Source organism: Arachis duranensis, chromosome 3 (assembly GCF_000817695.3).
Source record: "Arachis duranensis cultivar V14167 chromosome 3, aradu.V14167.gnm2.J7QH, whole genome shotgun sequence".
NCBI classification, from domain to species: domain Eukaryota; kingdom Viridiplantae; phylum Streptophyta; class Magnoliopsida; order Fabales; family Fabaceae; genus Arachis; species Arachis duranensis.
In genome coordinates this window covers 132,229,069-132,256,130 of record NC_029774.3, presented here as the reverse complement: position 1 = coordinate 132,256,130, position 27,062 = coordinate 132,229,069, and the positions used below count along the sequence as shown (strand labels likewise).

Sequence of the window (27,062 nt, the reverse complement as noted above, 5' to 3'; positions counted from 1 at the left end):
AGTTGGTATATGCCCTTTAATGGCTGCTGAAACATCAAATAATGCAACATTCATGTTACTTTTGTATATAAATAACTTCTTGTCTTGTGGATGTGTCATTTAATCCAACAAATTAAACATGACGAAGCAAGCTATCTCTAGCTTATAGTCAAAGTTATCGTCATATTTTATGGTTTTAACTGATGACGCTTTGACCTTGGTAATAGTTATATTAGAGGCACTGACAATAAAGTAAAGTTGGTTTGCTAATTAATTGTACATCAAATAGTAAAAGAAATTGCTATCTCAAATCAATTTTGATTTAAGTCTATGCAATAATATTTCCTTGAAATAAAAAAAAAAAAACATAAATTCTTAACAAATTAAATTAAACAAAAAGAAGAAGAAGAAAAGAGGAAGACATCAGTGCGATCAGCTCAGCAGTGAAAGTGAAACCCTAGACACCGCCATGAGACGCACCCTTCTCCGAAGTGCTTCCCTCTTCTCTCGCAACCTTCTCCTCCGCCCCCCTCCTCCTTCTTCTTCCTCCACGACCTCACTCCCCTCTCCTTTCGCCGCCGCAACCCGCTCCCGACTCAGGCTCTTCTCCTCCGACACCAACGACTCCTCCAATGAAACCAAAAACGACGCCGCCCTCGATATCAAGGACGTGAGCAACAAAGGTACACAAAACCCCCTTTCAATCATTTCCCTCTCTAAATCCACCAAATGAATCTGTATATTTATGCATTCTTTTCGGTTCTGGCAGAGCTGAAAGAGTTGATGGTGAGTTACTTCAAGGGCGATAACCAGGTTCTTCCGTCCATCATGGAGGCAATCATGCTGCGGAAGCTCTCCGGGAAGCACGAGGACACCGACGACGAGCTCATGGACAGCCTTCGTATGGAGCCCATCGATGACGTCGATGACAAGGATTTCGAGGACGATTTCGAGGACCTAGTGGAGACTGATGAGGAGATCGATGACCTCTACAATGCCAGGGATATCGTCATGAAGAGGATGGTCAAGGATGAGTTCTTCAACATGGACGAGAAGAAGTGGGATGAGATCGTTGAGGATGGGGTCAAGCATGGCATCCTTAGGGACACCAAGGAGTGTGAAGAGATTCTCGAGGATATGCTCAGCTGGGACAAACTTCTCCCCGGTATTTAGAAATTGTGCTGATTAATACATGATTCATTCTGTCTAGTGCTCTAAAAATGATTAAGACTATGAGGTAGTTTAGTGTGCAGTGTTAATTACATTCAGGGCTATTATAAATAGGTTGCTAATAAGTAATAACTCCAATGTGCAGTGTGAAAGGCAATAATTCTGTAGGCACCAATTCTTATCTTCTTGCTTGTGCCTTTTCTGTTATTATCTTTGCATTTTTTGAGTTAAAATTTAGTTTTCAAATTCGACATTGGGTGACTTATGTTTGCTGATTATGGTGCTTTTTCATTTCTCGTTTTGGTTTGAAATTTTATATAGATGAGATAAAAAAGAAGGTGGAAATAAAATTTAATGAGCTTGGGGACATGTGTGAGAGAGGAGAGCTGGAACCCGAAGAAGCTTATGAACAGTTTAAGAAGTTTGAGGATGAGATGGTTGCTGAGTACATGAAGATAATGGAAACACAGGAGGCCCAGTCTTGCGATGGTACAGCTGTCCCAGACAAGAAAAAGGATTTAGATGACCCACCTGGCGAAGGCCCGATTCTCCGGTGGCAGACACGGGTAGTCTTTGCACCTGGTGGTGATGCTTGGCATCCAAAGAACAGGAAAGTGAAACTATCTGTAACTGTGAAGGAGCTCGGACTCTCAAAGTACCAGTTTCGCCGGCTGAGAGAATTGGTAGGGAAACGATATCATCCAGGAAAAGACGAGCTTACAATTACCAGCGAGAGGTAAAGTGTTATACCTATAAGTTTCATTCATAGACTATTTCGTTCAATTTTCTGATTTGTGTTTGGAATCCTTTCTGTATTTTGAAGGTTTGAACATCGGGAAGAAAACAGAAAGGACTGCTTAAGAACTCTTCTCAATCTCATTGAGGAGGCTGGCAAAGCTAACAAACTGGTGGATGATGCACGGGCTTCATACGTGAAGGGAAGGCTCCAAGCCAATCCTGCTTTCATGGAGAGGTTGCGAGCAAAGTCGATCAAGAGATTGCAAGAATCTAATCAGGTGCCTGCTTGAGGTTCTTCAGGTCTGATGTACGAATTTCGGACCCACCTTTCACCCGCCTTAATTTGTCACTGCTCCCATTCTACTTCTGTGATTATGATCTTTCCTTTTTACACCGGAGTTATATTGTGAGCCAAAGTTGTGGCAATAGCCTTTTCCGCATGGTGGGCTGAGGTTGTAACATTTGATTCTCCGAGTACGCCATAACGGTAGGAGATTCAGTGCACTGAGCTGTTCTTTAGTCGTATCTTTGATATTTAGAGATAGGCATCGCCGATAATTTACCTTTAGCAGGTGTTGTATGCTAAGTAATTGATTTTTATCATGCTTCAAAGTTTTGTTTGCTTTTTCACCAATAAAATGTTTTTATGTGTAAATAAATACAACTGACGGTCACTTGGATACTGACTAAAAATTACTTTGTAGCTGTTCAATTATTTGAATTGCACAATGAATACCTAAACTAAAAGTGTTGCTCGAAAAGAAGATATGGCAAAGATTATTAGTGATAGCTTTGTTTCTGTAGAAGCCGTTGGGACATTGATTGGTGGTTGCCGAAGCGCAATGGATAGTCAATACGAAGGCTAAATGCAAACAGAATTTGACTTTGTTTACTTTTAAACGCCTTTTTCTAAGGTTTAGATCCGATCAAGTTACTGGGAATTCAAGTGCACCAAACCTTGATTTGGGAACATGAATGAATAAAAAATAGCAGCAGCAGGTGACCAATTTTTTACCGTTCCGTTCAAGGCGCTCAATATTGCAATAATATTTTATTTTTTGAAAAAGCACCTGTGATATATAAACATATCGCCATCGCTTATGACTTCGGATCACATAGTAACTGAGCAATCATTTGAGTTCGTGTCTATTACTTGGATGGCCGACATTGACCTAAACATCACTGACTCATCTTGAAGGAAGTCCCTAATCTCTTATGTTGAAATGTGGAAATAGGGAGCATAAACTAAGACAAACGAAGCATTATTTGTTGAGAAGCATGAAGGTAAGCCTGCCGATGGTAACCTTTGTTCATATTCTAGCATGCGCTCTCCTCATCAGCAACCATGTTGGAGATGCGTGGTTAACCTGGTTGAGTTTCTGTTAGTTGTTGAATGTTGTGTGATTGTGTCTGTTTCGCGTGAGGCCATGATACACAATGTATAGTTGTATTGTATGTTCTGACAAAAGCAGGATTATAGAATGGGATGTTTCCGGAGCATTCTTTATGTTTTGACTTGTTTTGGGTTCATACACAATTTGGTTTAAACGTAGGCTTTAGATGTATGGAATATGGATATTAAAACATGGTGTATTATACTATTATCAGATCTAAAATGGAAATCTTCGCGCTCACAAATCCGAGTGGCCTTTAAATTTCTAAAGTTAAACGTGGTTCTTCATAGGATTTGTTACTGTCTTTGAAATAAGTAAAAATACATTGTCAAGAATGGGATTCGAACCCATGCCCTTTCGGACCAGTACCTGAAACTGGCGCCTTAGACCAACTCGGCCATCTTGACTTATAACATGATTTTGCCAACATTTATTAAATAATTTCTTGTTTTATAATATTTTTTTTCTTGTTAATTGTTATCATAAAAAAAACAAAGCACATTGTTAGCTTGACTTTTATAGGTTTGATGCATTGCACTGACACGTAACACGCCTCAATATTGGTACAAAAGTTGGGCCTAAAACGTGTCTCTATTATACAGTTGATTAGCATAATAATTGAAGGAGTTTTTGCTCTAGAAAAAGTATAAATGTGATTACTGGACCTTACTGCTCCATTGTTCTCGTCATGAAATTAAAAATTATGGTAGTGGAAACTAATTAGTATGGCTTGCAGTTTTTCACACACAAATCATGTGATGCGCGAGTCTAAATGGTTAGTACTTTAATTCTAGCTAGAGTTTAAAATTGGCACACATGTTTTAATTGACACTTTCATAAATAAGCTTAACGAATAAAGACATTTATTTTTGTACTTGGGGAAGCTGCAACTAGTTCAATGTTTTTCACTTTAACTGGACACTTAAATAAACGAGGACTAAATATGGTTATTGTTGGTTGATCTTGGAAACTGCAACAGTGTTGTGATCCTAGTCTCTTACATTATTCTTAAGGGAATTTCTATATACATATATGGATATATAACAACACTATAGAATCATCATGACATTTTTTCATCCAGTTTATAAAGTTATAAAGTATGGTCGGATTGTAATTTTATTTGATCTTCTTTTCCTTGACCGGTCCTCTGGGAATTTTGTTCAGATATGTCTTCTGAAACCTTCTATATTTCCTCCTAATATCTATCATGATATGTTCAGCCAAATTCCTAATTTCTTCCTCATATCTATCATATACAATTGGCAGTGTTTGGATGCAGATAGAACCTTGTGATCATAAACATGAAAAGACAAAAATTAATGCACTTATCTGCAGTATCAAATATCTTGACAAAGAAACAAAGTGTAGGAGTTGAGTTCTAACCAATGTATAGCAGATTGATAAAGCTGAAGTAGTTTCCAATTTCTGATAAAATATAGAGGGAGATGATAATCTGAAAATTTTATTTACATGTTAAGATATTTAATTTGGTTTTGGTTAAGAATTCAAGTGCATAGAAGGATAATCATTATTAGCATACTAGAAGAAACCGTGGTAGGTCTGTTCCACATGAAATGTGGAAGAGCACTTGTAATAGCTGGTAAAATCTTCTCTGCAAATTGAAAGCTAGATCTTCAAAGAAAGAATCTTTCAAAATAGTTTCCGGAATCTTGGGACCATTCCTGTGTATCACCACGTGCCAGATATATAATTTTTTTAGCATATTAATTTTTAAATTATTTAGAGACATTATATAAAAGTAATGCTCTATAACTATAACTAGTGAAATTAATGAAGATAAATTTATTGTTGAGTAATAAAGTAGTCCTCAAGTTTACAAGTTTTCACTGTACCTCTTTAAATTTAAAATTATTTATACTAGTTTCTGAGATTCATTTTTAGAACTATATTAGTTCCTGAATCTTTTCTAGTACTGAATTAATGAACTAAGTGTTGAGTTGGCTTTGACTTATCACGTTGGACATAGGACTAAATAGCGTCATTTTGTTTTGTCACTTAAACAAGGTAAAAACGAAAAGAGGAAAAAGAGTTTATATAATGTGCAAATCATTATATCTCCATTCTCCAAAACAATCTCACTTTTACCTTAGTTAAGAACTATAACGAAAAATGTCATTTAGCCATGTGTCTAGCATGACAAGTCAAACTCAACATTTTGTTTATTGATTCAACGTCGAAAAGAGTCTAAGAATTAATATTGATGCCTAAAGCTGGATCTCGGATCATCAATATAGCGAATTTTGAATATAAAAGACTAAAATAATAAAAGTTATGAATCTTAAGGACTACTTTAAGAATTTAGTCTAATATATACTATGACTCAAGTCAAAATGGTTACCATTTAAAGATATCAGCAACCGTGGACCATATGTAGAGTACTAGCATTGTGGTGATGGAAATGTGAGAAATAAGTGTCACGAAATTGTACTCAACAACCTCAAACAAAAACCAAATAGCTGTAATCCCAACCAAAATTGCAGCTGATATATTTCTATCTTTCCATAATAACACATCTGCCACTGAAAATTCAGCAACCAAATAATATAATCAGTTCATTCAAATAATATGAAGCGTGTACTTTTTTATCCCTTTCCTTTTGTTTCTTATTATTATATTCTCCAACATGAATCAAAAGTAACAAGTACCTTTTCCTCCTCCAAGAACTTCATGTATTGATTTTCCATGGGGAAAGCTCTTTGACTGTGTTGTGATAATTTCATTATCAGAATCAGAGGATGTATTGTGCGCCATATTTTCTTGTTAGAAAGAAGATATTGCTCTATTGTGCTGCCATTGTTATTTTATACTATTCTGATGGCATGCACATTAGTAAGTAATTATTCTATTCTCGTTATTGAAGGAAGGTATGAATTAGGTTTGAGGTTAAACTTGGATACCTTGAATCTTAGATGAGACTACTACTTTGGCATGCAATTCTTATCGATGGATTTGTCATGTAATCCATGCCAAGTATATACTACTGTATATATATATATTATTAGTTTATTATAATCCAATGCTATTTAATTAATTTTTAAAAAAATATGAAAAAATGATTGGATAAGAGCATGTTTGGAAAACAGGAAAAAAAAAGACAGACTTGCTCAAAAAACAACTTATAAGCAAAAATATTGTTTTTGAATTATAATAATTTTTTTACCAAGTTAATCACAATTATCAAATATCAAATAATATAAATAAATATTTTATACATATTTTTGTAATTATATTATTTAAAAATAATTTCTTTTTTTTTCATACATTCCAAATATAATTATTGATTGTCACATATAATCGATTATTCTAAAAAGCGATTATGTAAACAAGAATTATTTAAATAAGTTTAATTTATTTATCCTATGTTACTAACCACCACTCTTTCTTTTTTACAGTATTTCTTTTCTTTTTTTTATTGATCAGGGTATATGAATCCAGCTTGTTTAGAAAGGGTGAAGAGAAGAAAGATAAGAGAGAAAGGTGTTGTGTTTGTTGGCTCAATGAATATTCTAACTTCTAAAGACATTCCATTTACTAATGTAATATAGAATCTTAAAACATTTACGGGGACTTGTTAAAATCTTAAAATACATGTGTATAGTATATAGTCTTAATTTTAATTATTTAAATGTAGAAGAGTATCTCAAAGGCTTTTGGTGCTCTTAAAGATGCCTTCTCTTGGTGCGTTGGGTCACTTGATCAATCTTTTTGGTTTGACAATTGGAGTATTGAGGGTCCAATTGCTCAAGATGTCCCTTTTGTACATATATCTGACTCTGATTTAACTATTAGAGACGTTTGGAAAGATGGTCAATGGAATCTCCGTGATATTTTCTCTATCATTCTAGAAGCTGTCAAACAGCGTTTGAATGCTTATAATCCGGATTTGAATGCTGAAGAGAGTTCGGGTTGGTCGTGGAGTGTGGCATCTTCTAGATTCTACTCAGCTAGGAGTGGGTACAGTTGGCTAGCCAAAAGAAAGTTTGACTGGAATGAGCATGATAATTGGTTGTGGGTATGGCGTCTGCATATTCCTGAGAAGTATAAGTTCTTAATTTGGCTCAGTCTCCATAATGCTATTCCTATAGCAGAGTTTCGTTTGGGTCGTGTAGCACCTGTCATCGGTGTCAGAATGGTTCTAAATCCATTCTTCATTGTCTTCGGGAGTGCCCTAGTGCCAAGGAGGTCTGGACCCTTTTAGGCCTGTATTCAGATAATTCGAATTTACATGATTGGCTCTACAGAGGTGCAAGGAGTGGAGATGCTTTTCTTTTCTTTTCGACTATCTGGTGGATTTGGAGAAGCAGAAATCATGACACATTTAATATAGATGATTCATGGAGTGCTAGTAAAGTGGTGAGTTTGATTCGTAGTTCAGTAAGGGAGTTTCACACTATTTTTGCTATGCATCAATCTCTGTCTCCTCCTTCACTTTGTTTGCATTGGATTCCACCTCCAGTTCATTCTGTTAAATTGAATTGTGATGCTAGTTGGTTTGCTCCTTCTGGCTATGCTGGTTTTGGTTGTATTATTCGCAATCCTGATGGATGTTGGTTGAAAGGTTGCACTGGAAAAGTCGAAGTGTGCAGTGTTCTTTTTGCTGAATTGTATGCAATTTGGAGAGGTTTACTTCTTGCTTGGGAGAGTAGATTTCGTGAGGTTATTTGTGAAACAGACTGTTTAGAAGCTCTTTTCTTGGTAAACCAAAGAATGCTTAGTAAGGATATTCCGGAATGGGATTTGGCAAAGCATATTCAGGAGGTTATGAATTGGAATTGGAGAGTCTCTGTTCTTTTAATTCAGAAGACTGCAAATAGTGTTGCAGATTGTATGGCTAAAGCAGCTGCTTCTGTCGCGGACATTCACTCGAATTGGAGCCAACCATGGAGTGAGCTTCAACATCTAATAGATTTAGATATGACCCTAGCCAATTAATTTGGTTTTGTCTCTTTTTTTTCTCTTTTCTATTTAGTCACCAAAAAAATTATTTAAATGTAAAGATAAAAAAATAATTAAAAATAAGTGAAATTATATGTCTGTTGTACATAAATTTATCATCATTATTATTTATTAGAATAATTATTTTAGAAAAAGTAAGAAGAATAAAACTATTATTTTGGGCTTTAAAATGTTATTTTGAAAAAATATTTCTAAAAAAATATATCATATTTTTATCCTCATAAAATCAATATTCGCTGTATAAAACTCACCAAAAATAGAGATAAAATAAAAAAAATAATTTTAGAGATAAGATTTTACAAATTGTTATATCACTCAAATTTGATAATTTTAGATAAGCTAATTTTCTTTAGGCGGATGATGTAAAAAAAAATCTTAGAAAATTGGAATTATCCTCTTTAGTCTTTTGTATGCATTTTTTAAATAATGTTCTAAATATTACAAATAAACTAGATTTACAAATAAACTAATGTTATAAATTTTTTGTATAAAATTTTTTGATAACTAAAATTATAATAGAGGAATTTTTAGTTTTATAATTAGTTATAATATATATTGAAGTATTTTCTTATATAAGTAGTATTTTTAACATGTGAGGAGTATATACTCTTTTCATTTGCTCTAGTAAATTTTTCAAAACATAACTTTTTGTACCGTCTAAATCAATATTTGAAAAGATCCCTGATAGTTAATAATATTTTTTTTTTATCAAAACAGGAGACTTAAATCCGCAACCTCTTAATTGAATATGAGAAGATTATGTCATTTGAATTACAGTTAATAATCTTAATCTTAAAAAAATGTGTCATTCTCACTCCCCGAATATGAATGGAACCCTAATTCCTCAGCAGCCCATCGAAGTCCCACTCTTTCGGCTACTAACTTTGGAAAATTTTATCACCTTCCATTAATTTCATGTTTCTAATATGGATGTTCAAAAATTTTACAATTTCATTACTAAGTTACCTAGGTCAAAGTGTTCTTCTTGTAAGCTCATTCTTATCACGTGTTGAAGACTCATTAGAAGTTATATCTTAGCCACCACATGTCCACATCTATCAGATTCAATTGGCCATCATAGAAGTCACAACACAAAGTATTTGTTTAAGTAAAATATTTGGTAAAATATACCAAAAAAAAGTGTTATTTTATCTTAATACTGTTGAATATCAATTAATTTTACAACTTAAAATTTCATCTTAAAAATTCAAAATCTATAAAAAAAATTATAATATATAAATTATTTAATCTATAATGTAAATTATATAAGAATAAAATAATATTTTAATAAATAAAAATAAATAATATGATAATTTTTCTTAGAAAATAAACAAATAATGGTATTAAATTCATTATTAATTAGGAAATAATGTTAGTTAATGTCATTAGATGAGATCATGAGAAAGGATAATAAGAAAAATAAATTTAAAATTCTATAGAAATTATAACTCGACAAAAGGTGACAATATGTGTCTTATCTGCGAGTACTCAATTCGATTCAATGTGATCGGATAGGGTTGCCAATCTGATTCGCAGTGGGTATAATAGAGTGTGGGTCGGGTAGAATGTGGGTTGAACTTCACTAATCCGTACCTTATATATGTATATATTATATATTTATATGAAAATATATTTTAAATGAATGTTGAATCAAAGACTTCTCACTAAATGTAAAAAATTCTTAACTACTAAGAGAAGATCATTAATTAATAATTTAATACATTTTTTTTTACATAAAAGTCAATTCTATTTTAAATTATCATCAAGTTATATAATAATGTTGTATTTTTTTGATAACCCCAGGTAGAATTGGATACTCACAAATTAAAAATGGGTAGAATTAGAGTTGGAATATTTTCAACCGTCGATAGAGTTACGGTTGGATTCGAACACTACCGTACCTTAATCATTACCATCCCTAATAATAGAATAAGTAGAAAAATTGTCATTTTTTAATTGCAAAAAATAATCATATTAAATAACCAACTGAGTCAGTTAACAACAGCTAACTATTAGTTGGAATATAAACAAACAAAAAAATCTAAAATAAATTGAAAAAAAAAATCTAAAATTAAAAGAAAAAAAAAACATCCAAATCATTATAAAAAGAATATTCAAAATTTAACAAAAAAATATTTAAAAATGTAATAAAAAAATATTTAAAATTATTATACAAAAATTTTCAAAGGCGATCCAGAAAAGAAAAAAACGAAGAGAGAAAAACACAAAAAAAGAAACACATAGAAAAAGAAATACAAAAAGAGAGAAGAAAAAAGATAAAAAAAAGTACAGAAGTCATATTTTTTTAACATAAAATTAGTTTTTAAAATTTTAAAATTAGAATATTTTAAAAAATTAACTACTAGTTACGTATAGATCTAATTTCTTAGACTTTTTCTGCAAACAAATATGAATATCAATTTTTATATAAATAAAATAGATAGATAGATTAAATTAAACACAATAACTCTATCAGGTGCCTTTTATCAAATTGACATTCTCTCTTTTTTTTTTTGGTCGATGACATTCTCTCTTAAGAGGATTGGGTTTGCTTTCCATCCAACATGATTCGGAAATGGGCCCTTCAATTTGAAAAAAAAAAGTAATGAGAAAAAACCGGTTTTTAATTAGTCAATATAAGTTATTTTTTAAAAATTTAAATTGAAAAGAGTTAGCTCTCTAATAAAAATATTTGAAAAAACATAGAAATTGTTTACTATTGATAAATGATTTTAGAGAAATTATATTCATTTTTGGACTGTATCACAGATATCAGAGATTAATGTGAGTAAAGCTTATATCCCTTTATGTTGGACAAGATATTGATGTGAACCCTACATTTTTAATCATGGTATCATTTGGACTGTGGAGATAATCCATATGAGAATGTACATGGACGATAAAATTGGTTAAGAGGGCAACACCAACGTTGTATTTCATGGACACTCCCATGGTCCTGTCCTTTGGCAGTGCAAAGAGGCACATTATTGGAAATATGATACTCAGTGAATTATTATCATTATCATTCGTGTTTCGTACTGCTTAGTCAATTTTAAACCAATATATAATTGCAAAGGAAATAATTCGAAATTAGGCTCCGTTTGGTTAATGTCTAGATCCATCAGAGATATAAATACGGTGGTACATATACACTGTTTGTTTGGTGAAACATAAAATTTTAAAGATACGGTAACACACAAATGCATATAAAAGACATGTATTTAGTGTATCTCTTTCAAACTGTGACACTAAGACACAATTTATGAGACACAGATTTTTTCAATTCTATCCCTAATTATTTTTTAAAATTTCAATCACTGTCCTTTATCTTTAACACTTGAGTTGTTTTAGTTTAGGGATAAAATATATTTTTGAATTAAATACATATGTCTTGTGTATTATCACCAAACATGTTATAAAATTTGTGTATCTTTGTGTTCATGTATATTTGTGTCTTTGTGTTTATGTCTTTATTTGTATTTTTGTGTCTATGTCTCTATTTCATTGTAATATTCACTAATTATTTGAGTTTTGGTGAAAGTGACAAGTGCTTTTACAAAAGAATAATTATAGATCCAACAAGAAGCAAGTGGACAAAGTTTGGGTAAGTAGACTACACTTAATTTGCAGGCATTACACTTAATTAACAATTAACACCGGAAATCTTTTTGGTATAATTAGGGAATTGGTATCCCTTTTTACAATCAACAATGTAGATTTAGTTACAATTTTATCTGCATAGATAAATGTATGATATAGTCACCAAAAAAAAAAAACCTGTATGATATATTATTATCTCCACAGTCCACATGTGACATGAATGATATTTTCTATAATATATAGTACATAGTACACACTTGAGACAAAGTGAAAGAGAGTACGAAACAATATCATAGGACGGACACAACTAAAAATAATCATCATTGGCATCTTCTTATGCATAGAATTCTCCTCTGATTCATTCACACTCTCATCTCTCAAACACTCAACATCTGCAATACATAACAAAACATAACACACACACTTCATCAAATGGACTCACCTAGTTTGCGGTTCCATCTCAAAAACTCAAAATCCCACACTTTCATCACACCCTCTCCTACCCTTTTCGCCAACAATTCCAACAACTCCAATTCCATCAATTTTCCAACTTCCTTTGCCAAAAAGTCCCGTGCTTTATTCTCCAAAATGATGGTTTCTTCTTCTGCACCTGCAACAGCAGCAGCGCCCATCACCTTTGGCTTCAAGAATTTGATGGAAACTTTCACTGTTGATGTGCACAGAGCAGAGAACAGGCCACTGAACGTGCCCTTGATTGCACCTTTTACCATTGCATCATCAAGATTGGAGATGGTAGAGAACGTGGCCCTTAGAATTGAGCTCAGCAATGGCTCTGTGGGTTGGGGTGAGGCACCAATTCTGCCTTTTGTTACTGCTGAGGACCAGAAAACTGCCATGGCCAAGGCTTCTGAGGCATGTGCCTTTCTCAGGAGATGTCCTTCACTGACACTGGGTTCCATGTTGGAGGAGATTGCTGCTATTCTTCCTGGCCATGAATTTGCTTCTGTGAGTGACATTCAGTTAAACTCTTCATCTTCATCATCATATTAATTTTTTCTACTCATTCTAATGTTTTCCTTTTGTACTTTTGAAAGGGACGATTTGCATGCCCCTTTGCTACATGAATTCATATGGCTTTGAATTAACTACGTTCCTTCTTATTATTGGTAATTAAGGAAATGAAACGAGACTTGTAAAATTTGAGAGAGTTTTAGTCTTCAATTAGGCATTGTATTTTGTTGTATTTATTTGGTTGACTTTTGCCATTATGCCCTGCTTTTTGCGCCTAAAATTTCTGCTTTGATTCTTGTCTCTGGTGGCTTTTGAGAAAATGTGTTGTTTCAAGGTAGCTTAGATTGTTTGAAAGTTGCTAGCTTTTCCTGCACAGGAATCAATATCAAAATGTACAAAGGAAAATGAATCTTGTTCTGGTGCTTTCTTAAGGATAATTCACCTTTTTCCTTCATACTCCATAATTTCCTCTTAATACTACTATAGCAATAAAGCTATTTTCATTCAGTTGGAATTTATGTAATGTTAAAGGTTAGGGCTGGGGTGGAGATGGCAATAATTGATGCTGTTGCAAATAGTATTCGTGTGCCATTATGGAGGCTTTTTGGTGGAGCCTCAAATACCATAACCACTGATATAACGGTAAGTTATCATTGATCATAAAGATAAGATTTTAATGGAAATACTTGCATATAAAGAAATCTAAACTAACTCATATCTACAGATCCCAATTGTTTCTCCAACTGAAGCAGCTAAATTAGCTTCTAAATACTACAAAGAAGGGTTTAAGACTTTAAAGCTGAAAGTTGGCAAGAATCTGAATGCAGATATAGAAGTGCTTCAAGCTATAAGGGTTTCCCACCCTGAATGCCAGTTTATTTTAGATGCTAATGAGGGATATAACTCTGAGGAAGCAGTGGAAGTTCTTGAGAAATTAAATGGTTAAAAGCTCTGCAGTATTTTAAGAAAGTTGACATGGAACTTAGATTTAAGAATCTTTTTTTTCTGTTGCAGAAATGGGGGTCACACCTGTCCTATTTGAGCAACCAGTTCATAGAGATGATTGGGATGGCCTTGGATATGTCAGTAGCATAGCAAGAGAAAAATATGGAGTGTCTGTTGCAGCTGATGAGAGCTGCAGAAGTTTAGCTGATGTCTACAAAATAGCCGAAGGGAATCTCGCAGATGTCATCAACATTAAGCTAGCAAAAGTTGGGGTTATCGGTGCTCTGAATCTCATTGAGAAGGCAAAAGCAGCAGGTTTAGATTTGATGATTGGTGGTATGGTTGAGACAAGACTTGCAATGGGTTTTGCTGGGCACCTTGCTGCTGGCCTGGGTTGTTTCAGGTAGTACATTATAGTTGAAAGATTTTGACACTACTTTAAGTTTTCAGAACGAATTCATATTGTTTTCGTTCTGTTTATTTAAAGCTTTAAATAACCAAACTCTTTTCTAGGTTCATTGACCTGGATACACCACTTTTGCTGTCAGAGGATCCGGTTCATGAAGGCTATGAAGGTATACTCTCTGTAATATGCACATGCAGGCATACAGCTCTTAAATTCAAGGTTTTATGTAACAAGTTGTTTTATTGGTGTCTTTTGCAATCTGATGACATTGAGGTATTTATTTGAACAGTTCAAGGTGCCACTTATAAGTTCAGAAATGTGAAGGGACATGGTGGATTCCTTCATTGGGACAATCTTGCTTAGCAAATTCTGGTTTTCTTGGAGAGTACAACCATAGCTAGTCTAGCATGGCTGCTAACATATGATAGTTGTGAATGAATGAATGATGTACACCTTAAAAAGAATTCAAATTGTTCATTCCTTGTGATTGGTTGGGAAGAAAAACATTACTATAGTTGGTTCTTGAACTATTACCAAGAACCTCTATGATCAGATTGCTTTACTTAGACAAAAATGTGGCTAAAGTACTATGTGAATAAGTAAGAAAAGAAAGGTGTTTTTTATTGTATGGAACTGAGAAGCGTTGTCCAAAACAGTTTGAATGCTACTTACATAAAAAATCAGCTTAAAACAAAAATTAATTTCCATATACAACATTTAGATGGTACTTATATTAGTCATGATGTATTACAAATTTAGTAAATTTGTTATAGGACTCCAGTCCATTAACCAGGGTCTCTTGTCAGATGGAAGCACAAAATTGAGCTCAAACATCTCCCTTGATATGTTGCCTCCTTCACAAAACCCGACAAGTTTTGCAACTATTTCAGCACTCTCCTTTACATGCTTTGGATTATGTGGTTCTGTCCAGAGCTTGCTTACAAACTGCAGCCTCTTCTGCTTCCCAACAACTGGAACATCCCATTTCATGTACAGTGCATCCCTCTCCTCTAGTGTCAAACGTGATCCCAATCTCTTTGCAAGGAATTCCCTTTCTCTTTTCAAGGCTTTGATACTATGTCATAAAATTTATAGTTAACATAAAAGAAAGATGCATTGATATAAAATATCATATAAGAAAGAAAGAAAGAAAATACCTTGATGACAAAGAGATCGTACGCTCGTCTCCAACATGAGCGGGGCTTGCATTCCCAACTTCTGCCAGGTGTTGTTGCAACCATGTCAAACGCCTTAGTTCAACTTCCATGTATATTTGGTCAGCTGGATCTCCCTTGAATAACAAATAAAATTGGGTCCTATGAATTACGGAAACAAAACAAAGATCCCATAATTCAATGATCTGCTGCTGCTGCTCCTGAAATGTTATATGCCCTGAAACTTGGGATCCTTCTTGTTCACTAAGACCTTCATTTTCTATATTGTGGCCATTTGCTTCATTTGCTTCAAGCTCAAGAACCTGTACAGATGAATGACGTGAGTGAACAACTAAGAGCATAGCAAGACATAATGTAGACTATTCAATGGTAACGCAAAATGATTTTTAAGTAGATACTAACATACCTGGCAAACAAGTAACTGCTTTTGGTATTGCAATTTGGCCACACGTTCCTTCAACTCTGTAACATAAGTCCTTATACTTCTAACATTCTCTTCTGCAGCATTCTGAAACATTTTCTGCATTTTCTTCATGTTAACTGAACTAGAGCGTCGATAACCTGAATTGTTGTTGTCCCGGGATGAAATATTATCCCCTTCTTCATTCTTGGATGGAGTCTCCTCCTTCTCAGATTCTGGTGGCAAATTCTCACTTGAAACAATGTCTTCATCATCCAGAGCTCTATTTTCGATATCAGATTCCAAAACTTGGTGAGGGGTGGATAATGGTGAGCATGGAGATCTTATAAAATTTTGCCGATTCACAGCATTAATTGAAGCCAAAGGAGGCAACTTTTTCCTTCTGTGTTCTTTTCTCAGTTTCGAGGCTTTGCTGTTTAGTTGTTGATAATTGTTTGGGAGAGACATCACCAGCTTGTCTATGGACCTTTGAACATTTTCTAGCTGTTGCTCAAGATTTGCAATGTTGCTTCCCTGTGAATGAAGACGGGTAATTTCATGCTTGAGATTAGCACTGATGCTCTTGTTTACAGAAACCATGCTCCCAACTTCAACTTCCTTGGGTGCAGACCTAACAGCACACATTTGCCTTATTTCAGCTTGCAGGTTAGCAATTGTCTCTGCTGCATTTTGGTTCCCTAGTCTGTGACATGCCACTTCCTTCTGTAATACTTCCAGTGCTCGATTAGCTTCTTCCCCCAGCTGCGCTTGGAGATGCTCAAGTTTATGAATTTCATGCATAAGAGTAAAAGGAGCAGTAGATGATTGCCTCATTGACTGCCTTAATGTTGTGTTTCTTATTTTATCTCGTTTTAGTGAGGATAGTGAACCAGTGTACGAGAGACACTTCGTGACTGATAACTGAGGTGATTCAACTTGATTTGAGATGTGATGATCCTCCTGAAATTTTTTGTTTAATTCATCCACCTGAGATTGTGCAAGATCTCTTTGAAGTTTCAGTTGTTCAATCTCCATCTCCATCTGGATATAATTAGGTAATATTATCAGCAATATAGTAAACATAGTCCTGTCCTATGTCATCATACCTGTTCATAGTAATCATCTTTCTTTTCCAATTTACCTGCTGAATTTTCAAATCCTTTTCCCTTGACTGATCAGGTGTGCGAAGCTCTGCCTCAAGCCTGGCTAATTCCTTTTGCAAATGTTTAACAAGCTGCTTGTCAGAAACAACCTTTGTAGAGTGTTTCAACACAGGAGATTCACGGATTTAGTATCTGGAAAAGGAAAAAGGAAAAAGGAAAAAGGAAAAAAGAGGCAAACCAAGAACTTTATATTACTATGTTAACTTGAGCATTATTTGTTACTTCCTTTGCCCGGGTAGCAAATAAGAGAGTATTTCGCGACTGCTCCAGATGACTTAGTGCTGGGCTCAAAGTACATATGATGGCAGTGCGTGCATTCCCTCCGAGAGAGTGTTGCAATATACGGGTGAGTTTTGAATCTCTGTAAGGTATATGACCACTTCTTTTTCCAACACTGTGGAATACTAGTTGTCAGAGTAATCACATCAGGTGTGTCATGGATCCTGACAAACAAATAAGCGCAAATGACTGTCTCATAAGATTGTGAACAGCTATTCTGACCTGAGTTTCCGGATCACCGTTGTGAGAGTCATCAGGCTAAGATTAATATGGCAGCCTTCTCTAAGCCTAGTGCCATCTGCATGTGTCTGTGCAGCCCTCTCACTTCCAGCCAGATCAACAAAGTTCTGCAGCAACAAAGTGAGTTTGTTACTTCCTATAAAGAACTAATGTGTGCGTAGCTAAAACAAGTTTGGAATTTCGATTTACCAGTGTGGCAAGAAAAGATCTCACACAATCTGAATTTTCACGTAGTGTACTTTGAATTGTCTGCAATATATACCAAAATGAAAATAAATAAATACTTCCATTACCCTATTATTTGTTATGAGGCATCAAGGGTTTGAAAGAAACAAAAGAAGACTAAATGTTTAAAGCTAACCAGTCTTATTATTTGGTGAGATCTTGAGCTCTTATCATTAAGAGCAGTTTCACCAACCTGCCTTTGAGCTGCTCAAAAATTAAAAATTAGGTGATTAACTTGTGAAAAAGAAGGCCATCTCAATTGCAAGCCAAGGCAGTTAGTTTCATTACCTTCACAAATAGATATAAGATATCTTAAATGCTTGTCATCATTTGCAGTTTCTTCCACCAATTTCTCAACAACAGTACCTTTCTACATAAAGTGATTAAAATATCAAGTTGCATTTTCACTGAAACATGGCAATAAATTGTAACATGAAAAGCAAACTAATATGATTTGAACCTAAGGTACTCCCAGATCCATCTCCATAAATAAAATCTCAAAAAATCATTCCATAATTACCTCAGGATCATCTAAAAGCTTCAGACTGCGTCCAGATTCTGAATTTAACAAGTCCCTCACATTTTCATTGTATATTTCAAGTCCAGATATTTTTATAGTGAAATCTCTCTCTGGGGTCTGCATCCATCCGATTCAAAAGTTTAGCTTTGTTTCCAAGTCATATCTAATCCTCATGAACTAGAGTAACTGAGCAAGAAATACTCTTCCTATGAAATAATACTAATCAAATTCTACAGTACCAAATATTGATTGATAGCTACATGAAGGTTTCGATAATACTTACATCCATTATATGGTTATATATATCATTGACCGCCTTCTCTGTTATGCCTCTCATTGTGTAAGTCTTTCCACTGCTTGTTTGTCCATAGGCAAAAACAGTTGCTGCAGTGAAATAGTTCCAGTCAAAGATCTATCATAATTCATGTATCTATGGTTCAAGCGATTTATGAAAATTGATACAAGCAGTACAACTATAATGGGTACCGTTGATGCCCATCAATGCAGACAATACGACATTCTTCACTCCTTCGTCGTATACTGTCTCGGTTAAACAAGCAGGACCAAAAACTTTATCTGTGCGGATGAAAGTAAAGTCAAGAACTTGTTAAAATACAAAGATATTATCTAACATGGAATTGATCCGATAATTGAAAAATGAGAAAAATTTAGTGAGGATCAATGTGTGATTTGATACCAAAAGCAAATGAGGTTGGTTGAGTTGCATGTTCAGGAACTTGTGGTTTACACACGATCCGGTGATGATCGACGCAATCCCATGCGACCTGATCTTTAGAGAATTGCTCTCTTCTGTTTAGAGGTCTTAGCCTCACTGTAACTACAATCTTATCCTCCCTTGCTCTTGTCCGTCCAGGGGTTGATGGTGGTGTCCTTTCAATCTTTGAAGCTGGTGTTCCAGGTGTTCTAACAGTCATTTTCTAAACAAAAAATGGATTAAGAAGGTATTATTAATCGAAATGATAACTAAAATTGAATGCTAAATTTAAGCATTAAAGTTGAATATGAAGCAAAATAAGGAAAGAGGATAGTAAGCTCACTTGTGTTATAAGTAGCTCAATAACTTGAACTTAAGTAAGATTCTGAACAAGAAAAAGAAAAGATAGCAGCTGCAAGTCTGCAACAATGTTAGTTGCATACAGAGAAACGGGAATTTAGGGTTTGAGAGAAAAAAAAATGAAGGAAGGATGAGCCTTTGCTTTCATGTGTCTTCACTCTTCAGACTTCAATACAACGCATGTTCTTACGGGAGCCAGTGGACTCATAACGGCTACTTTCTTTCTTTTACTTTTCCACAGCTTTTTTTTAAGGGAAAAAAAAGCAAAAAGGAATATTATAGTGCGGGTAATGTTAGGGAGACAAAAAAAACATCCCAAACTTGTCTTATTTAGCATTCATTAATTCTCGCAACAATTAATAAATGCTAAATAAAGCAAGTTATGGTTGTTTTTGGCTGATTTTCTTTGGTTACTAAACATATTATAGTGCAATTAATTTTGGGGCTATCCATGTAAAATTGGAAATAAGGCGGCCCACGGGGTTTGAATATCTAGATCTAATTATTTTTTTTCTTTTTCATATGTAATGAAACTATTGTTTCTATTTTCAAAAACTTTTATTTATCTTTACCCATTTTAAAGCACTTTTGGTGAAAAAAGATTAAAAAAAAAAACAATTGAAACATAATTTTAAAAAAGGAAAAATAAAAATAAAAACACAATGATATGCTCATGCAACTCATGTTCAAGAGTTTTGAAATTTCTCCACCACGAAAGGAGGAAGAACTTGTTTCTAACAAGCTTTAATACTGAAGACGTTGTATACTTCCTATTTCAGTAAACATTAGGTTCACATTATTGTGCGGGATATTGAGTTTGTAACCAAACAAACGTATGGCAGAGAATCACAAGCAGTGACCGCTTTTCAACATCAATCATAAGTTGTCTTGTAATATTTCACACACACCCACAGAATTCTTGACAACATTCATATCCCAAACCGACCAGCATCTAAAGTGTCAAGGATACAGCACTAGCATTATAATTCATAGTTTAGTCATTAGTGCTATCATACAGTAGTACCAAAATTGCGCCTTCTTATTGTTATACACCAAACACCCATTTTCTTCGAAATCACAACTACTATTTGTAAATATTTAACCATTATTCAAATGGTGGCATGATCCCGCAGATGCTCCCTGTTCATCAATTTCCTCTAGCCATTTTTTCTTTATTAGATTTTCACCTTTTTCACTAAGGCCTTCCACTTATATGATGGAGTTTTCTTTTTCTCCATCCTCCGTATAAACCAACATTCCACTTCAGCATCATCTTTTCTACTGCTTAGGCAAGTTACCACAATCTCCATAAGATGGATAGACTTTTTATCAACTTCACACCAAGCAATCAACACAGAGATTTGAGCTTTTGGCCGTAGCAGAGAGAATGGAATGACGTGTCGTCTAATTTACTTCACCTGTGGTGCGGCGCCATGATTTAAAGAACTGATAATCTGGGTGGTTCACCTGAAGAAGCCTTAACCAGTTATCTGCAGCCTGAAAGAGGGAATTCACCAGTTGACCCTCACCAACTCCTTTTTTCATCCACATGGATCCCTTTAACTTATAGGAGGCCATTGCAAAAGTGGGCAATGAAATCTTTGGTATGCCATCCATCTCATTGGGATAAACCAATACGGGAGCCGGAGTACGACCACCACCTAAAAAATGAAATTGAAAAAAAGATGAAAATAAATAATCAATGTTGCATGAAACAGAAACATATTTCACATATTTAAAGCATAGCATTAGTTTTGCAAATAGCTGTGATAATGGTATTGCTGTATTAGAATGACTTAGGGTGTAAGAGCTAAGATGCCATAGCAATTCAAACATAGGCTTGAAGTTCCATAACTACCTGTTGAGGGTGTATGTAGTGTATGGTATGTAAGAAAGCAGGCATCTAAATCTTTTAATGTTGGACCTGTGGGTATTCGATATATAGGATACCTAGAATATGACAAAAAATTGTTAATTCACTAGTTTAGTACAAAAGCCACACCTATCGAAAATACAAAAACAGGAAAGAAATGAAGCAGTTGATCACCATGCCACAGACATCCAACTAGCTGGTAATAAATCACAACTTCTTAATGACTTTAGGCCAGGATAGTGGCGTGCAAGATATAGTACCTGTCCCAATATTATGAAGTACAAGTCATAAGAAAAGCAATTTAGATTTAGGCCAAACAAGCCACAAGGTAATAAAGATCGATATAAGGTACATGCCTTGTCAGCCAATGGTTCACGGCTATAAGGAGGATCTGGTTCAAAATACTCAAAAACTAGATCCTGAGGATTTCCAGTTTCACTGTCATCACTGGAAAAGCCTTCGTGTATTGTATTGGGCTTATCATGTACAGAAAGCCTGCTCATTCCTAAAGAAACATCACCTGTAAGATATTGACTACTCTGTCCTATAAACTGATCAGTCCTTTTCCCAAATTCATAATCACTGCTTTCATCGCTACATGAATCTCTGTAATAATCACCATCACTGTCTTCACTGGTGTACCTAATGAAGCAAGAAAATCAAATTTTATTATGCACTAAAGAATATGATTGTACAAGCTACAGTTGCATAAGAAAAAGTAAATTCATAATTCATGTTTATCTAATTAGGAATCATTAGCCACAGAGAGACTGAAATTAAGGTCAAAAGATCCAACAATTTTAACTTTGCTTGATGAGGGAGAGAAGAAGAAGGAGCAGAAGTAAAAATTGACAAGGTATCAAACAAGGCACACATCTAGACACATCACTCAGTTGTGCTCTTCTCGATCTAATTCTATTTCTCCTGTTATAACTTCTTTCCAGAAGCACAAAAGAGATTCATTCCTGCACGGTACAGTCTATAAGGAATTAAGTTATATATTGATCATATAAGCACCATATCAAATATAAGGAGAGTCCTCTCAACAATTCAAACACTGTATCTCCAAGTACCTCAAACTCCACAGACAATTTATTCACTCTTTCTGATCACCAATCTCGTTTCAACAAATCATATATAAACATTAAACAGTTAGAATAAAACCAATTACAGAACCAAACTTGAGTGAGGAGTGAATCATTAACACACTATCTTACCAAGAACCTTAGTCCCAAAATAAGAGGATGAGAGGTGAAGCCAAAAGATGCAGGAGTTACAAAATCAGGCAAGATGAAGAGTTGTGAAATAATAAATTTGAATGTTTCACGCGGTTAATTTGCAAAACACAAGAGACTAAGTAAAACTCTAAAAGCGTATAGAATAATACTGGTAATAAAAGAGATGCTGCACATATCAAAAACTTAACCTCATTTCGAGTGATCATAGTTAACTACAGTCAGCACATATTGAAGAATGACACTAAAAAATGCCAATACCTTGGCTTAGCACTTGACTTCTGAGAAGATTGACCATACAGTTGGATGGCTGACAAATAAGGCACATAATATTGTACAACAGATTCATTCTGATCAAGAAGCAAGGGCACTCCTGCACCATACGCGCTCCACTCCTTGAATGACTCCCACAGATCATCAAGAGTGAAATAAGACTGATACTCAACATCACAAGTTTTCCAACCTCTCATTGTTGTCTACACCCACAAACAGAATAAAAGAAACAAATGCGGTCAGAAGCTAAATCATATAGACTATATTAACAAAATTACAAGTGACAAAAACATTGTAGCCTACACTAGCTCAAATCATAAACTACTTTAAGTACCTTAACCCAAAAGAGCTAATGTGAAAAAGATAACCTACATATTATTTATTTGTCTGCATTATGAAAGGACTCATCAAGAAGCAAGATCATGGCATAAACCAAAAGGAGGTGAATAGTGAATAGTGAATAGTGAATAGGAATCATCAACCTTTGAGAAATACTGTGCGGGGACTAATGGAGTTGTGGACTCCAAGAACCTATCAATGTTACTAGCAGTTTCTACAGATTCACAAGGAGATGGCTTTGACAAAGAACACAAAGATTCATGATTGGAATTGTTATTCTCGGAATCTAGAAGCTTAGTTGCAGTGCAGTTCCCAGCATTTTCCGAATCCTTAATTTTTCAAGGAAGTACTATATACTCCTCCGTTTTGGTCAGATAGAAAACGGAGGAAAGTATCAGATGGAAAAGAAACAAGGACCGAATTCCAAAATCTTCTCTTTTTTTTCCCCACACTCTTGATTCTCGAAACAAACGGCTCCAATTAAAGAAAGGAGGGAAAAAATGAAACTATTGTCGGTGGGAGTGAATAAGGGATGTATGAATTTGTGACGAACCAAACAGAGATTAAAAAATGAGAAGAGGTCTAAGAAATCGGAATCAGCAATTGGGAAGCGACGAAGAGAGAGAGAGAGAGAGAGAGAGAGAGAGAGAGAGAGAGAGAGGATTGGAATGCGTGGAAGCAAAGAGAGGAACCGTGAAGAAAAGAACAGAAACGCAAGAGGAAGAGGAAGAGGAAGACGAAGAGGAAGACGAAGAAGACAAGCTTCAACCACAACACTCTTCTTACACACCCAAAACGTACCAAAAGTGCACGCTAAGTTCCGCGCTCCCTCACGCACAATATAGTTTCCCGTTTCCTTTCTCTTTTTTTTTTAATTTAAAATAAAAAAATAACAAATAGTTCTTTGATTTTTGGTTTGGACATTTAAATTTTTAAAAATTTAAAAGTAAGTTTATATTGCTGACATTCTCAAAATTTTGAAAATATTGATGTTTATTTAATTTATTTTATTTTAAAAACTCTCTTATGTGTACATCTGTATATCGGTTAGGTCAGTCCATATTTAATTTTTTTATTAAATTTGTTAGTCAGAAATTAGTGTATCAAAATTTTGAAAAAATCATAAATTTAAATATATTTTTAAATATTTAAAAATTTAAATATTTATAAATCAAACAATCAATGACATATTTGCTTTTTTCTCTTTAAAATATTTATCGAAGAGTCCAATCCATAATTTTTTATTGTAATGTAATATAGTTACCGTTAAATCTAATTTTAAATTTGTTATTTAGTATTCAAATTTTCTTTTAAAAATAAAAATTAATTTGTTTTGGAAAATTAAGAGTTAGATTGTTCTAGAATGATTTTAAAATATTATTTTTAATATTTCTATAGAATTAATTGATTTATAATTAAAATTAAAAAATATAATAAAATTGATTTTACTTAAAAAGACAATATCACTTTAATAAAAAAATTAATAAAATGTTGACATTAGCATAATTATATCTTAAAGAGAAGAGATGGTTTGAGAAATCACCTCTTGGTCTCTCAAAATTTAATTGAAGAAACTTTTTACTCTGAAATTACTCTTGTCAGTGGATAGCAAGCAAGCGACAAATTAGAATTAACCATCTGTTTTCTATGACTTCCAATTCAAGCTAAAAAAATGTCTTACAGTTCATAATCAAACTCATAGTTCATATTCCTAAGAATTTGATAAAGACGATAAAGACATTAAGTTTCTATGCTTGATAAACAAAGACAGTATGTTTATGTTATCTGGTTGAACCCCCAAGAACCTTGCTTTATGCCCTCCAATGTCTCTAAGACCTGCTTCATTGATGGCCTGAATTCTTTAGGATGCTGCACACACTGAAATGCCAACTCTGCCACTGCAGTTATAGTTTCCATAACACTACTGTCCGAGTGAAAACCAAGACTTGGATCCACAAGCTCTTCCAACTCATTGTTCAAGATCTTTCCCATTGCAAAGTTAGCCAAAGTAAAAAGCTGCGGCCCCTGCCTTACAGTGGAAGGCATGAATGATATGAGCTGAAACAAAACCATGCCATAGCTATATACATCGCTTTTGTCACTCACCTTATTGAATTCAAAGTACTCAGGATCTATATAAGCAGGGGTTCCTACTGGAGCAGTAGAAACATGAGTAACAAAATCAAGATCCCCAAGTGGAAGAAACCGCGCTAGGCCGAAATCTGCAACTTTGGCACTTAGATTTTTGTCCAAGAGAATGTTTGCTGGGTTTGACATCGCGGTGAATTATACCAGAATGGTGAAGATAGGCTAGTGCAGAAGCAGTCTCAATGGCAATATTTAATCTGGTAGCCCATGGTAGTATGTTTCCAGAATTTCGATGGAGATAGGTTGATAGAGAACCGTTGGAGACATACTCGTAAACTAACAGGAGTTCTTCACTGTCATCAGAACTGCGGCCATACAGCGAGACCAGATTCTGATGCCGCATGAGACTTAGGATCTCAACTTCTCTCGTGAATTGCTTTCTTGTCTTCTCCTTCTTTTCATGGAAACCTTTGATTGCTACCTCATATCCTTGTGGGAGCTTCCCTGAACAGAATTGTAATTCTAATTGTAAAAATACACAATATAACTCTAAATAAGTTACTATAAAGTAATGTCTCTTGAAACTTAAAACTAAACTCAATTTATAAAGTTAAACAGAAAGTGTTGTTGCAACCAAGACAGTTCTTAACTTTTGCACCTAATTTTTCATCCAGAAGAATATTGTGGGATGTTACCTGGTTGTGGATGATGCCATTAGAGTGAAGATATGCCAATGCATTGGCAACATCAATAGCAATATCCAATCGGGTATCCCATGGCAACATGAGACGCTTTGATCCTTGGCCATGAAGATGATTATGAAGAGCACCATTTGGAACGTACTCATGTGCTAGCAGGAATTCTTTCCCATCAGAACTTGATGAGTTTGGAAAACTCCAAATTAATTTTTGTGATGAATAAATATTATTAAAATATTTAATTACAAAATTATTAATTCAATGTTATTTGATTATATGTTAATTAACAATTTTTTAATGCAGGAATTGTATTGGGCCGAAAATAAAATAAAATGCTGCAGCCCTAGTGTGAATTTGCTTTCCAATTCAGCATTGATTCAAAAATATTCAATGATATATGACTGAATTATTGTGATGATTAACTGGGCTAGATTAATATTGTTACTACAAACCCAAAGAAAGCTTCCTATGTTTGATCCAAATCCATCAAGAAAGCAATTGTTACTAGTTGGGCCAAGAATAATCCTTATTGCAATCAAGCCCAAAATTATTGAATGCTTCCATGCATTACCCGAATCCATGAAGCTTCCAACGGATTCCAACTCACTTTTTGAAGGATTTGAAATTTAATTAAACTAGCATGGGGAACATGAGAGAGAAGGTGTGATTGACATGATGGTGATCATTATGATACACGCCACTCTAAGCTAGGGAAGTGGGACTTTAATTTCATTTTGTTATTACCCATTAGTTTGAGTTCAAACTTCTCTCTCTTCTCTCTTACCTTTGCTTCTTCTCTTCGGTTATTACACAGGAAGCCATGGAAGCTACTTGGGGCTACCAAAAGAAAAGGAAAGCAAGCCTAGAGTCCATCGAGTTGATGGCACGAAAAAGAAAAAGAAAAGTATGCTGTGGCTGAGATTATCACCTAATCTGGTAAGATTTGGTGAGGTAATCTCGGATCCTTCATACTCAAAAAGGAAGGATGAAGATTCGGCCAAGATGTGAGATTCTTGAAGCATGGCTTGTCTTTGATTCTGCTCAACCACCACAGGGAGTAGCTAGAGTGGCAAGGTGATGGTTGAAGGCAGAGATTGAAGCAGATAAAGTCATCATCATCATGAAGCATCAAGGGCCAGAAATCCATCTTGGAGAGGAAGCCAAGAATGGAGAGCTCGGATTGATGAAGGTTGATGATCAAGAAAGGACTTGAGGTAATTGCATGTTGGGTTTTGCATGGTTATCTCTTCTCTCTCTATATGGCCAAACCGGTTCTGTTTCTTGAAGGAGGAAGAAGT

At 34.6% G+C, this 27,062-nt stretch overlaps 6 protein-coding genes, 1 non-coding gene and 1 pseudogene across 7 annotated transcripts; 3 read left to right on the top strand and 5 right to left on the bottom strand.

Annotated features, from left to right (window-relative positions):
- The first annotated feature begins 364 nt into the window (after positions 1 to 364).
- On the top strand, positions 365 to 2,569 carry LOC107482036 (uncharacterized). Its single transcript, XM_016102410.3, has 4 exons — positions 365 to 662; positions 749 to 1,144; positions 1,471 to 1,885; positions 1,973 to 2,569. The coding sequence occupies exons 1-4, from the start codon at positions 449 to 451 to the stop codon at positions 2,175 to 2,177; spliced, it is 1,230 nt and encodes a 409-aa protein (XP_015957896.1). The 5' UTR covers positions 365 to 448; the 3' UTR covers positions 2,178 to 2,569.
- A 1,038-nt stretch (positions 2,570 to 3,607) lies between these two features.
- TRNAL-CAG (transfer RNA leucine (anticodon CAG)) lies at positions 3,608 to 3,688 on the bottom strand. The gene has a single exon. It is a non-coding gene; the product is annotated as a tRNA-Leu (tRNA).
- Positions 3,689 to 4,139: 451 nt separating this feature from the next.
- LOC107481970 (reticulon-like protein B9) lies at positions 4,140 to 6,058 on the bottom strand. Its single transcript, XM_016102325.3, has 5 exons — positions 5,948 to 6,058; positions 5,641 to 5,821; positions 4,822 to 4,963; positions 4,665 to 4,734; positions 4,140 to 4,567 (listed from the first exon to the last, which is right to left on the bottom strand). Exons 1-5 carry the CDS (start codon positions 6,051 to 6,053, stop codon positions 4,398 to 4,400), a joined length of 669 nt encoding a protein of 222 aa, XP_015957811.1. The 5' UTR covers positions 6,054 to 6,058; the 3' UTR covers positions 4,140 to 4,397.
- Positions 6,059 to 6,245: 187 nt separating this feature from the next.
- Positions 6,246 to 8,234, top strand: LOC107481944 (uncharacterized). Its single transcript, XM_016102301.1, has 4 exons — positions 6,246 to 6,258; positions 6,723 to 6,838; positions 6,934 to 7,484; positions 7,544 to 8,234. Exons 1-4 carry the CDS (start codon positions 6,246 to 6,248, stop codon positions 8,232 to 8,234), a joined length of 1,371 nt encoding a protein of 456 aa, XP_015957787.1.
- A 3,892-nt stretch (positions 8,235 to 12,126) lies between these two features.
- On the top strand, positions 12,127 to 14,814 carry LOC107482038 (L-Ala-D/L-amino acid epimerase). Its single transcript, XM_016102412.3, has 6 exons — positions 12,127 to 12,824; positions 13,362 to 13,472; positions 13,555 to 13,771; positions 13,845 to 14,178; positions 14,289 to 14,350; positions 14,471 to 14,814. The coding sequence occupies exons 1-6, from the start codon at positions 12,291 to 12,293 to the stop codon at positions 14,542 to 14,544; spliced, it is 1,332 nt and encodes a 443-aa protein (XP_015957898.1). The 5' UTR covers positions 12,127 to 12,290; the 3' UTR covers positions 14,545 to 14,814.
- A 69-nt stretch (positions 14,815 to 14,883) lies between these two features.
- Positions 14,884 to 19,537, bottom strand: LOC107482037 (kinesin-like protein NACK1). The gene is made up of 14 exons (XM_016102411.3): positions 19,242 to 19,537; positions 18,881 to 19,121; positions 18,670 to 18,759; positions 18,467 to 18,567; positions 18,184 to 18,300; positions 17,952 to 18,033; positions 17,800 to 17,867; positions 17,628 to 17,687; positions 17,421 to 17,545; positions 17,115 to 17,313; positions 16,898 to 17,008; positions 15,763 to 16,797; positions 15,339 to 15,658; positions 14,884 to 15,256 (listed from the first exon to the last, which is right to left on the bottom strand). Exons 2-14 carry the CDS (start codon positions 19,116 to 19,118, stop codon positions 14,929 to 14,931), a joined length of 2,874 nt encoding a protein of 957 aa, XP_015957897.1. The 5' UTR covers positions 19,119 to 19,121; positions 19,242 to 19,537; the 3' UTR covers positions 14,884 to 14,928.
- A 584-nt stretch (positions 19,538 to 20,121) lies between these two features.
- LOC107482040 (uncharacterized) lies at positions 20,122 to 24,616 on the bottom strand. Its single transcript, XM_052258561.1, has 7 exons — positions 24,572 to 24,616; positions 23,122 to 23,307; positions 22,628 to 22,842; positions 21,488 to 21,773; positions 21,306 to 21,391; positions 21,117 to 21,208; positions 20,122 to 20,919 (listed from the first exon to the last, which is right to left on the bottom strand). The coding sequence occupies exons 1-7, from the start codon at positions 24,614 to 24,616 to the stop codon at positions 20,663 to 20,665; spliced, it is 1,167 nt and encodes a 388-aa protein (XP_052114521.1). The 3' UTR covers positions 20,122 to 20,662.
- Positions 24,617 to 24,622: 6 nt separating this feature from the next.
- Positions 24,623 to 25,851, bottom strand: LOC127745611 (LEAF RUST 10 DISEASE-RESISTANCE LOCUS RECEPTOR-LIKE PROTEIN KINASE-like 1.2; annotated as a pseudogene).
- Between the last annotated feature and the right edge of the window lie 1,211 nt (positions 25,852 to 27,062).

Coding starts and splice junctions, on each gene's coding strand:
- LOC107482040 (XM_052258561.1), bottom strand. CDS start 24,616: ATGGTTAATTCTAATTTGTCGCTTGCTTGCTATCCACTGACAAGA. Junction 21,774..22,627: donor AAGTCAAGTGCTAAGCCAAG/GTATTGGCATTT, acceptor TTGCTTCATTAG/GTACACCAGTGAAGACAGTG. Junction 20,920..21,116: donor ACTACATACACCCTCAACAG/GTAGTTATGGAA, acceptor TTCATTTTTTAG/GTGGTGGTCGTACTCCGGCT.
- LOC107481970 (XM_016102325.3), bottom strand. CDS start 6,053: ATGGCGCACAATACATCCTCTGATTCTGATAATGAAATTATCACAACA. Junction 5,822..5,947: donor AGTTCTTGGAGGAGGAAAAG/GTACTTGTTACT, acceptor CTGAATTTTCAG/TGGCAGATGTGTTATTATGG. Junction 4,735..4,821: donor ACCTACCACGGTTTCTTCTA/GTATGCTAATAA, acceptor TAAAATTTTCAG/ATTATCATCTCCCTCTATAT.
- LOC107482038 (XM_016102412.3), top strand. CDS start 12,291: ATGGACTCACCTAGTTTGCGGTTCCATCTCAAAAACTCAAAATCCCAC. Junction 13,772..13,844: donor AGTTCTTGAGAAATTAAATG/GTTAAAAGCTCT, acceptor TTTCTGTTGCAG/AAATGGGGGTCACACCTGTC. Junction 14,351..14,470: donor GGTTCATGAAGGCTATGAAG/GTATACTCTCTG, acceptor TTATTTGAACAG/TTCAAGGTGCCACTTATAAG.
- LOC107482037 (XM_016102411.3), bottom strand. CDS start 19,118: ATGACTGTTAGAACACCTGGAACACCAGCTTCAAAGATTGAAAGGACA. Junction 18,760..18,880: donor ACCAACCTCATTTGCTTTTG/GTATCAAATCAC, acceptor TCATCCGCACAG/ATAAAGTTTTTGGTCCTGCT. Junction 17,868..17,951: donor TCTTATATCTATTTGTGAAG/GTAATGAAACTA, acceptor ATTTTTGAGCAG/CTCAAAGGCAGGTTGGTGAA.
- LOC107482036 (XM_016102410.3), top strand. CDS start 449: ATGAGACGCACCCTTCTCCGAAGTGCTTCCCTCTTCTCTCGCAACCTT. Junction 663..748: donor CAAGGACGTGAGCAACAAAG/GTACACAAAACC, acceptor CGGTTCTGGCAG/AGCTGAAAGAGTTGATGGTG. Junction 1,886..1,972: donor CTTACAATTACCAGCGAGAG/GTAAAGTGTTAT, acceptor TGTATTTTGAAG/GTTTGAACATCGGGAAGAAA.
- LOC107481944 (XM_016102301.1), top strand. Junction 6,839..6,933: donor AAGACATTCCATTTACTAAT/GTAATATAGAAT, acceptor ATTTAAATGTAG/AAGAGTATCTCAAAGGCTTT. Junction 7,485..7,543: donor AGTGCCCTAGTGCCAAGGAG/GTCTGGACCCTT, acceptor TTGGCTCTACAG/AGGTGCAAGGAGTGGAGATG.